This window comes from Crocodylus porosus, unplaced genomic scaffold (assembly GCF_001723895.1).
Source record: "Crocodylus porosus isolate Cpor-Errol unplaced genomic scaffold, CroPor_comp1, whole genome shotgun sequence".
Lineage (NCBI taxonomy): Eukaryota > Metazoa > Chordata > Crocodylia > Crocodylidae > Crocodylus > Crocodylus porosus.
Window position 1 is genome coordinate 127,350,782 of NW_017728886.1, and position 11,490 is coordinate 127,362,271.

An 11,490-nucleotide genomic window follows, 5' to 3' on the forward strand; every position below is an offset into this window, starting at 1 on the left:
TCGTCTTTTTGCTTACATTAAATACTATTCTAATTAATTTGCTAGTGAATGAAGTGCAGGGGGGGTGGTTTCCAAAAAAATCACTGAAATGTACTTGTAGCTCAAGTAGAGTACCAGGCTGAACACAACAGATTCCTTGCAACTGCCACAGACAGTAAAACAATAGAGAGAACAGAAATATTATTTTCGACTCCTCAACACAGAAGCATGGACCTGTAACAGCCTACTTCCTTCCCTGGTTCCAAGTGCACCATTGCCCATTTGGGGCATTACAAGGAGTATGAACATATTTGTGGCAACACAAAGATGACATCTGTTTCCAGCCTCATTATGCTGGTAAGTTGACAGGGTTTGTGGTTTTACTGGTCACCCTAGTCTGATGCATTCTTAGCTTTTTATTCTACAGCTCCAGGGAGGTCCCCTGGGTTCTTCTTTCCCCAGTTAATCTCTTCTCTTTAAAGTTTATCCCTCTTTCAAAACAGTCTTAGCACCCAGTTGACCTCCTACATGGCTTGTTAGGCCTCTCTCAATCTTCCCCAGGTGTGCCAGCTTCAGGGGTTATGTGTTTTGTGACCCCCTTCCCAGGAATCTATGCCCTACCAGTGGCAACATACAGCTTGGACTAGGTCACTTGGTCTACCTATGTGATGTTACATTCCTCATCTGCCACGACTTTGATGTAATTTATGAGTCAGTTCCCCTTAGGCAACCTTCCAGGTTCTTCCCCTGTTCTCTTCATGGGGCTCCAAACCTCCCCTTTATCCCACCCTAACCACATTGGACTCCAACAGTGATGAATATTGTTAGGACACTCCGATGACTCTAATGGCACATTCTTCTTTATAGCAACCATGATAGTAGCCATCTTCCCAGCTGGGGCCCTGATCCAACTGTGGCCTTGTTCCCACTGAACCTTGGCAGTTGTCAATTCATTAGTTCAGTCCTTATAGTCCTGAGCTCAATGGCCCTAAATCAATCAGTCTCTCTGTCATAAAGGGACAGCCATTGCTGGCTCACCAGACTGGCACAAACCATAAATCTCCTCCCAACCCAAGATCCTCCTACAGTTGTACTCTTCACCTTCCCTGAGCCTGCCACTCAAGGTCCTTTTGGCAGTCCTACAGGGCTTTATCACCCCCTGGCCCTCATTCCTAGGGTCCAGTCACAAACTCTGGAGCCTCCTGCTGCCCCAGTCCTAATTGTAAAATGTTGGGCCTGAGTATAGACCCCAGACCCTTTCCTGACCCTAAGTGTGATGATACTGTCCAAGGAGTAAGTTCTGACTCAGTAGCCAGATCTTCTGTTCAGTCCACCTCCACCCACGGTCCCTCTGACCTGCAATTCATCCTGCTGCCACCAGATCGACTGGATGTACTGGTCCCTGAGGCTCAGCTTCCACCGATCTTCAAGATGTAGAATGGTTCCCCCCTGAGCACCCTGCTGCTCAGGCTGGGCAGGCTGCTTCACTTCAGCCTCCAACTGCCCCCAGCCTGGGGGCAGTTCAGCCTGGCAACTTTGCTGCCTGCTGCTGCCACTGTGCTCCTCTTCAGGATTGGAAATACTGCTCCGGATGTTTCTCCCATCAATCCGGAACTTCAGGCTGCTCCTCAAGTACAACAGTATTTCTAGCATGCTTCTGGAGCTGCTCAGTGCCACAGTGAATTCAGGATGATGGCCATTAGGCCTGTGTGAAACAGCTAGTATTTGCTTCGGATTTAGTTTCAGCCGAATTGGGGGACAGCAATTGGATTCAGTAATTTGAATCACTGTCCTGAATCAATTCAGCCAAATAGGTAATTTCCTATTTTAGAGTACTTACTTTTATAAAACTAACAAGGTTAAATAAAATATCCAAAATCCCCAGGCGTGCAACCATTTTTCATCTAGCCAGAAGAGTTAGTTAAAGGGGCTTCATTATCGTAATTTATATGCCATTATTCCTTCAATTAAATATTCTTCCTTGTTTATATTCCCCTAATGTTGCATGCAGAGGGGCTGATGTAGGTACATTCTAAACACAACTACATTTGAAAACCAAATAGCAAGTTTTCAGGCTCCATCACAGAAGTTACAAAACAGCTTCCCTTAGTCCCATTTTTCCCCCTCCTCATCTACCTTTTCAGCTCCCCCGTAGCTCTGGCTCCAATCACAGACTTTGTGCCGGCATGCTTCCCTGTTCTGCAGGCTTTGAGTGTTGTCTTTTAATCAATTAAGATCAATTAACCTAAAGTTACCCCCCAAGCCTCAGTTCTTCAGCCTAGACCCCTGTAGTCTACCAGTTCTAATCCTGGTCCTGGTAACTTTCACTCTCTACACTTCTACTTTCTTACCTTAACCTTCCTAGGTATCCCAAGTATACCAAGCACATACATACATACATATCAGAATACCCAACTTAGGAACTTACTGTGTGTATGTGTAGGTGGGTGGTATGTGTGTAAATTAGTGAATACACACATATATATATAGCTATAGATTGTGGGGGGGGGGTATATGAATTAGTAATCCACATATGTGTATTGAATGTGCAGGTGTTGGTAACTGGTTCTGTCTAAACTTGGTGCATGTGAACCCAGACTAATTATTTTGAATGTGCATGTATCTGAGGTGCTAGTCTGTGTGTGTGTGCATGTGTGGGTGTATGGCATTGTGTGCATGATATACAAATTAGTGATCTGTGTCTAACTTTTGGGGTGTATAGTGTATGTGCCTGAGCTGGTAGTGTGAGTGTGTATCCCTAATGGGGTGTATGCTCCTAGTGAGTGTGTGCTTAATTTTTTTTTTGCATGCATGTGCAGTTGTACACCACACCCTTCTGTCTAACAGTGCAATATTGAGATCCTGAGCATTGGCCCGACCACTCAGGGCAACACATGCAGCAGATCTACCATGTCGTATTGATCTCCTGATATTCTAAGAGCCTAAGCTACACTTCTTTAGCATCAGTCTGCCACCTGCAATCTTGAACTATTGGCAAGTTCCCTGACACAACCTACCCACTTCAGAAGCAAAGGTCTAAGAATTCTGTGTTAATAAACAGAAGTGTTCAACACATGAAATCAGCAAAATACAACTAACTGGATGGCATAGTCCATATTTCTTTGTGCAGCCACCTCTCAATGTGAATAGTTTCTAAAGCAGATTAAAGGTTAAAAAGAAAAGACCATGGTGCTTTGGCTGAAGAGAGAAAGACAAACATGGATGATGAATCCAGGTGAAAACTTAGCAAATGGTAAGCAAAACTTTTGGAGGTCCTTATAGTGTTAACCTGCATAACATTTCCTTTTAAGCCCTTGTGAAATAAATGTGGCAGAGGAGATATTAAGGCTTCTTTACTAAAGAGAATTCCTAGATACCATATTGTTCTAATAATGTTAGCCTTTCTTTCTGCAGAAGAACCAGGGATATGGAGGTGGGAGGGGATGAGGGGGCAAAAAAAATTGCACTGTTTACGTGCGTCAGATCAAGCTATATTTGGACTCGCAACAATCCATTATAATTAAATCCTTGTTTAACCTTGGTGTAGAATCTAGTCATATTGCAAAACTGTTACACATGAGTATATGATTCTAATTTGGTGAAGGAAGTTAACTGTGGTATATTGCTTGCACTCATGAATGAAACTTCAGTACTATTAGCTGGTTCAAATTATAAGCATTCTACCCAGTTATTCTCATGGAGAATAATACGCTTCTCATCTACTTCTCTAAACAAAAAGTCTGATCAGAAAAGAACAGCACAGCCAATGACTGGAGGAATGTGTTATGCATCAGAGTGCATTGTCTTCCATGTAGTAAAATAAGCCACCCTTTTATGTTAATGTTATTCTTTTATTTATCTTTGAAATCTCAAGATGCAGATAAAGTGGAAGCAAGAGAGACAAAGTCACAGTCAAACCTGGGAAAGAGGTTTATATTCACTTTTTTTTTTTTTTACATGTAAAGGATACCAAATCAGATATTACATCACCATTTCTTTTTTCTTTTATTATTATAATTAGTGTATTTAAACCTCTGGGTCTCCTCTTCAGTTATTTGGTTTTCCTGTGAGATTTATTACATGAAACAACAATTCAAGGATTTGATCTCTAGTCAGACCGAATTCAGAGGAAAAAAGTTTTTGTCTGAACATTGAACCTGAAAACTTGTGGTAGACTGTACACAGAGTTGACCTATAAAACAGTACAATATGGCAAACATGTTGATTTTGTGCCAAAATGACAATGAAGTCCTATACTAACTAAAATATCAAGATTCAGTGCCTGCTGCCCTTATGCATGATTGTCTGCATGATTTGAACACCCTGCCAGGTAGAAACTGGCTTGCTGGTGACAAAATCTGTTTTTAACATGGGCCACTCAGTTTCATAGATTCATAGTTGGTAGGGTCAGACGGAACATAAGCAGATCATCTAGTCCGACCCCCTGCCATGGGCAGGAAAGGATGCTGGGGTCAAATGACCCCAATTAGGTGGCTGTCTAGCCTCCTTTTGAAGACCGCCAGGGTAGGGGCAAGCACCACTTCCCTTGGAAGTCAGTTCCAGCTCCTAGCCACCCTGACAGTGAAGCAGTGCATCCTGATATCTAGCCTGAATCTACTCTCAGTCAACTTAAGACCGCTGTTCCTTGTTACCCCCAGTAGTGCTCAGGGGAACAGGGACTCTCCCATTGCCTGCTGGTCTCCCTTGGCAAGTTTATAGGCAGCCACCGGATCCCCTCTCAGCCTTCTTTTGTGGAGGCTGAACAGGTTCAGGTCCCATAGCCTCTCTTCATACAGCCTGCCCTGCTGCCCCCTAATCATGCAAGTGGCCCTCCTCTGGACCCTCTCGATGCTGTTCACATCCCTCCTGAAGTGCAGTGCCCAGAACTAGACGCACTTCTCCAACTGCGGCATGACCAATGTCACATAGAGGGGGAGGATCACCTCCTTGGATCTGCTCACAATGCGTCTATGGATGCATGACAAAGTACAGTTAGCCTTGCTGACCGCATCCCCACATTGGCGGCCCATGTTCATCTTGGAATCGATAGCAGTTCCAAGATCCTTCTCTGCCTCTATGCTGATGAGATGACCCAGCCTGTAGGTATCCTGCTAGTTCTTCCTCCCTAGGTGCAACACCTTGCACTTGTCTGTATTGAAACCCATCCTATTCTCATCCACCCACCTCTGTAACTTGTCAAGATCTAGTTGTAGCCTGTCACTCTCTTCTAGCATGCCCACTTCTCCCCACATCTTAGTGTCATCTGCGAACTTGAACAAGGTGCTTTTCACACCCTCTTCTAAATCAGTGATGAAGATATTGAACAGTGAGGGCCCAAGGACTGAGCCCTGGGGAACCCCACTGACCACATCTCTCCAAGTCAAAAATGACCCATCCACCACCACTCTCTAGCTGCGGTCCTCCAATCGTTTGCGACACTACAGACGCCTAATTTTTTAATGAGGATGGGGTGAGAGACAGTGTTAAAGGCCTTCCTAAAGTCCAAGACAACTATGTCCACTGCAACACCTGCATCCAAGGCTTTTCTGACCTGGTCATAGAAAGCCACCAGGTCTGACAGGACTTGCCTCTAAATGAACCCATGTTGATTGCCCCTAAGCCTAAACTCCCCTGCTGGCCCCTCACAGATGTGCTCCTGGATAATTTTCTCAAAGAGCTTCCCCAGGGCTGAAGTAAGACTAAGGGGCCTATAGTTTCCTGGGTCCTCTTTCCTCCTTTTTATGAAAATGGGGACCACATTGGCCCTTTTCCAGTCATCAGGCACCTCACCAGAGCACCACAAGTGCTTGTAAAGCTGTGCCAGGGGTCCTGCAACGACCTCTGCCAATTCCCTAAGCACTCTGGGGTGGAGATCATCAGAACCTGCTGATTTGAACACATCTAGTCCCTCCAGAAGTTCCCTGACTGGGTCCTCACTGACTCTGGGCCTGGCTGCACCTTCCCGCAGGGGGGATGGGGGCGGGGTGTCCCTGTCTCTGCTCAGAAAAATGGAAGCAAAGAATCTGTTAAAGAGATTAGCTTTGTCATCTGGTGCTACCACCAGATTACCAGGCATGTCCTGCAGAGGCCCCACATTATTTGGTACCTTCTTTTTACCCCCTATGTATTTAAAAAAAGACTTTTTGTTTTCTTTGATCTGGGTCATTAATCCCAGTCCCATCTCTGCCTTAGCCTTCCTAATAGCCCCCCCTACAAATCGAGCCAAGGAGGTATAAACCTCTTTGGTGATGGCCCTTTCCTTCCATTGGGTGTACGCCTCCTTTTTGGCTTTGAGGCATTCATGGATGCTTTTGGTGAGCCATGGGGACTGGAGCACGCTTGCCCCTTTGATCTGCATGGAGACTGTCACGCTTTGGACTTGAAGGATCATCTCCTTAAGGAACGACCATTCTTCTTGGACTCCCAACTCCCCACACCTCTGGGACCTCAGTGCCTCCCTGACTAGTCTCCTTAGCTCATTGAAATCTTCCCTCCTGAAGTCCAGGGCTGCTGCTTTGCTACAGGCCTTTGACACCCTGTGCTGGATGGTAAATTCCAGTAGGCAATGGTCACTATTGCCCAGGTGGTTGAGCACCCACAGTCCCCTCACCAGGTCATCGCCTGTGGCCAGGACCAAATCCAACAAGGCATTTCCCCTGGTGGAACTGTGCACCTCGTGGGTTAGGTGGAGGTCCTGTAACTTGGCTAGGAACCTACATAAGTGGTCAGACCTGGCCGACTGCTCTTCCCAGGAAAATCCTTTCATTCACTGCTAACCAGGGGTCAGGAACAGGCTGGCAGCATAAGCCATGTGTTCACTAGAAAAGTGGAATAGGATCTTTAGGCTACCAAGCACAATATTCAAAACACAACTTAATGGTCAGCAAAGAGAGGAAACCATATATTTTGTGTCTGTTGATAGAATCACAAAATGAACTACACGAACTTATAGCTATCTATGCTTTCCAGTTAGGGCAAAGTGACATACATGCAATAGTACTCAATAACAAGATCTTAGCTCGATAGTGAAAACTTGCCTCAGAGGTGAAAACTGGGAATGATCTCTATCCCTAGGCCATCCAGTCCTATCAGGTTTATCTTTTAGTGTCCCACCATACATTTTTTAGCCCACAGAGTTAGAGAGACAGACAAACAGAAAGAAATCAAAAAGCATGACTATAAAAAGAAACCCACATATTTAGGATACAATTAATTTGTCACAAATGCTTAGTTACATGCAGAAAAATACACTTTCTTGAGGAATATAACATTTTGGAGATAAACAGAATCGAATGTGTAACTTCTTTTGAAATTACTTGACATCACAAAGAAGTGCTACCCCACGCAGTATCCAGTGCTCTGGGGGCTGGAGGCTTCTAAGGTCCACAGCAGCAATGTAATTCAGATCTGTTCGAAGTGTTTTTTTGTAGACTGGACAGGAGTACAGATTTGGATCTTTTGAAGCTGAAAAGAGAGGAATAAACCATTAGAAGACAATCTGTGAAATGAGTCTGGACAGAAAAGGCATTAAAGTAGAGTACACAACCCAAATGGAAAAAAGTAAAGAATTCAAAGTCCAAGTTCAATAGCAGATGGCTCCCTTTAACCAAAGGAAAAAATGTCTCAGTTCACCACACACTGCTGACTTCTTTGCCAGCATTAGGAAAATATTTTCACGCTGCCTGCATCTCTTGTAGGTTTTGGATTTTATTTTAAAACCAAAGTATTCCAACAGAATAAGAAATTTAAATAGATACCCTGCAGAGATGAATAAACTGGTATTTCACTCTTATTCTGAACTTTCCTCCTTTTCAATGTCTCGAGTCAACACATCAGATTGAAACTTTTGAAAGAATTAGAAACTTTTGCAGCTGAACTATGTCAGTGATCTAGTGTGTGCAATATCAAAAGATATTCTCCATGCTACAACTGGGACAAAATATTCTAACCTTGATTAACATGCAAGTCTTTATAATTCAGTACCTAGGTGGGAATGGTTTTGGTTGGTTAGTTGTTTTTCTCCTTCTTTTAATTCTAACAGTGCAGATTCTATAACACAGACTTGGGACGTGAGCATTCTGGCAGTGATAAACAGGGATCCTAGTTTTCTCTGATTTAAAAAAAATCCCCAAATTTCAGATTAAAAAAAGTAACCCAAAATGCACATTTTTCTGTGATTAAAATATCCAGCATTTTCAAATTTCTAGCAAGTGCTTGGTCCCAAGCGCATCAGATTTATGAGGTTATAGTGAGTGAGTGAGTGAGTGAGTGAAGATATAGATATAGAAAGAGAGAGCGCTCTCTCTTAGTGGTGTTTCATTTTAAACTGGCATGCTGGCCAGTCACAGAGCTGGGGGGAGGATGAAGGATAACAGGGGCAGTCCCAGAGGCTGCACAGAGCAGCAGCACAGAGTGGTGAACAATGGTGGCAGATGCTGCATGCAAGCTTCCCCCTCCATGTCCTGCAGGGTGGGAGGGACCAGCAGCAGGTCCCAGAGCAGCCCTGGGTCTTCCTCTTTAAAAAGACCTCCCTTGTGAATAAGTTTCAGGCCTTGAACATAGGCCACTTATGCCAGTGTATAGGAGTGGATGGACAACATCAAGCCACATGTTGGTGTAACTTAACTGAATCCAATATAGAATGATCTCAAGTAACATCAGGGATACAACTACATCATATGTCCAAACCCTGCATCTTGCGTATCGCTATTCCATACATTTCAGGGTAGCTATTTATTCATGGCAAACAAACTACTGGCCTGTTCTCTCAAAACCCATAGCAAAATGTAATAATGAGTACCATAATTCAGCTATCTTGTCAGCTCCAGGTCCCAGTGAACTTTACGTAGGCCTCTAACACCAAGGTAAATAGCAGTGTAAAGGTAGTGTTACCAGTCCTAGAGTAATATGGTAACTGGTGTTTTGGAACTCCAGCAAATATGAGATGAGGAGGAAAATTAATTCCTATTTTGAAGTGCCCTGTAATACCTGAGGCGCTCTCAGAAAATTTATTGGAAAAAAATAGGACTGCTCTTGCACTAAGGTTCAATACCGTGGCCACTGGAATGGACAAGAATTCTGAGAGATACAGGATCATATTTACGTGTTCATACTGAGAAAATGCATTATTAATTATGGCAATGAGATGTGAATATAAAGGGTCTGGTGAATATAAAGGGTCTGGTGAAGGTCAAGATACAAAGAGCATTATGACCAAATTAAAGAATTTGTATTTGAGGGAGGGATCCTCTATTAGTGATAACAGAGCACCTACCTTGCAGAATGGGAGCCTACATCCTTATTTTATTATAGTAAACCTTGAAAGCCCTCCCCAAACTATTAGTTATGCATTAATGGAGAGTGATTATTTAATACCAAAATGAATCAATAACAACTTATTCAGATAAGTAAAACAAATTTAAATTGTCATTTCTGTAGGACAGTAGTTACTTACTGTTATTCTCTGCATATATCCTTATAATAGGCATTATTTCGAAGAGCACCTTGGGCTTGGATTCAACTAGTTTTAAGCTTCTCCTGTCCCAACCAGCACCTTCCAGATACAGACCATATACATAGACACCCTCAGGAGGAGGGGTTGTAACATCCTCCTTCATCCATTTGGTGACTTCATTGCACAGGGCTACACTGTCCAATGCCCACCCCTTGTTGGCTCGAGTTATTTCCTGTTTGAAAATACCAACAACATACATTGTACGTAATTTTTTTTAAAGGAAAAATAGCATTTAAGTTAGGAGCTATAATTTCAGTACACTTTGTAATGTAAGCACCACCTTAAATCATCATAAAAACAAGCATTTACCTTAATTCATTTCCGTCTATTAACACCACATTATTTTCTTCTATTTTCCTGCTGAAAAAGCTTTCCATGTTTTACATACAAGTTATTTTCAGATTTATTGCGTTTAAAAAATAAATACTATGCACACGAGAAGGGTCAAGAGTTTAGTAAATCTGCCTTTTAACATCAAAATGTCTCATGAACAATTCATCTACTTAGGTTGAGTTTTCCTTCAAGTGCTAGGAAATCTCTGCTCCAAGGAAGGCTTTAATTCATTAATCTGTAGGTATGCTTTTCAATTTTTTATTAAGTACTAAGGCTTAACAGGAGAGGGCAGTAGTTGTGAAGAGTCAGTTCAAATGGATATAAACATAAAGTGCTGTTTTTTGGAATACATGGAACATTAAGTCAATGAATGCTTTTTTCATTTAAGTAGCCCTAAATACCCAAACCAAGCTGTTCCATATTCTTTGCAAGTACTCTACTCCCTAGACTGTATTTTTATGGGGTGGGGATGTAAGATGCACTCTCTCACTGTTTGTGTGGTCAGTTAGAACAGTAGTTCACAGCAGTTTTGGTTATGAGGTGTCCTTCACTAGACAGACCCAAGGCTAGAGCTGTGCGAAGCTTTGGTCACCAATTCAATTCAGAGGAGATTCAACCTAATTCAGCAGCCAAATCTCCAAATCTGAATTGAATCAGGAGACCCATTAAAAGCTCTGAATAGAATCCAAAGCCTCCAAATCAATTTGGAAAAGATTTGGATCAGCCTGGGAGAGGCATACACCAGCTGGGCAGCAGCATGTTCTCCCACAGCTCTTCCAGTTGTACCTGCCTCTCCCCAGGCAGGGGATCCAAGGGAGAAGCTTCCATGGTTGCCCAGCCCTGCCCAACCCCATCCCCCACCAAATCCCAGCACTTAAAAAGTGCCTCACTCACCCTGAGTTAAGGCAGGGGCAGTGAGGGCTCTAAGGCCTCCTGGCAGAGCTCCCCCATGCAGCACCTGCTCTCTGATCTCCCCACCCAGCCCCACCCCTGATGCCTGCTTTGCCAGACTCCAGCCTCCCAAAAATTAAGGAAAAAAAAGCCCCACACTCACTGACTGCAGCAGTGGGGATCAGGGCCTCTGGGGGCTCGTGGCAGAGCTCCCCCCATGCAGCATGGGGCAGTGGCAATCACCCCCACCACCACCACATGGCACCAATGTAACAGCTGCCTCATGGTGTGGGTGCATCGCAGATCAGCAGGGCACCGCACGCTGCATGTGAGCTGGGGCCACTGAGCCTGAGCACTTCCAGGAGGCCCCAGAGCCCTCACAGCCCCTGCTACAGCTAGTGAGTGTGGGGCTTTTTTTTCTTTTTAATTGCCTGGAGGCTGGGCTGGGCAGCGGATGGGGTCAGGCAGAGCAGCAATGAGGGCTTCTCCCAAGGCTGCCCGCCGCCCAGAGAAACCAGGCACAACCAGAGGAGCAGCTGCCCGGCTGTCCCTGCCTCTCCTCCACAGATCTGAATGTCTGAATCAGCACCAAATCTCCAATTCTGATTTGCCTGAATTGAATGGGGACAGTGATTTAAATCACCGAATTGAATTACTCTTCTCCGAATCGGCTGAATCCAAATCCAAATCAAATACTTTCCTCTTCACAGAGGCCTACTCAAGGCATTCCTCCATAACTTGGCCACCTCTTGGCCAAACTGCCCAGTTGTGGC

General features: G+C 44.1%; 1 protein-coding gene across 4 annotated transcripts in view; it reads right to left on the reverse strand.

Moving 5' to 3' along the window:
* Positions 1-7,156: 7,156 nt before the first annotated feature.
* The window catches only part of DNAH5 (dynein axonemal heavy chain 5), a 294,998-nt gene continuing 290,664 nt past the window's right edge, over positions 7,157-11,490 (reverse strand). For all 4 annotated transcript variants that reach the window (XM_019541679.1, XM_019541689.1, XM_019541661.1 and 1 more), the window contains 2 exons: positions 9,434-9,665; positions 7,157-7,443 (listed from right to left, as the gene is read on the reverse strand). In XM_019541679.1, coding sequence (XP_019397224.1) covers positions 7,292-7,443; positions 9,434-9,665 — 384 coding nt within the window. In that variant the 3' untranslated portion in view covers positions 7,157-7,291. The remainder of the gene's footprint in view (positions 7,444-9,433; positions 9,666-11,490) is intronic.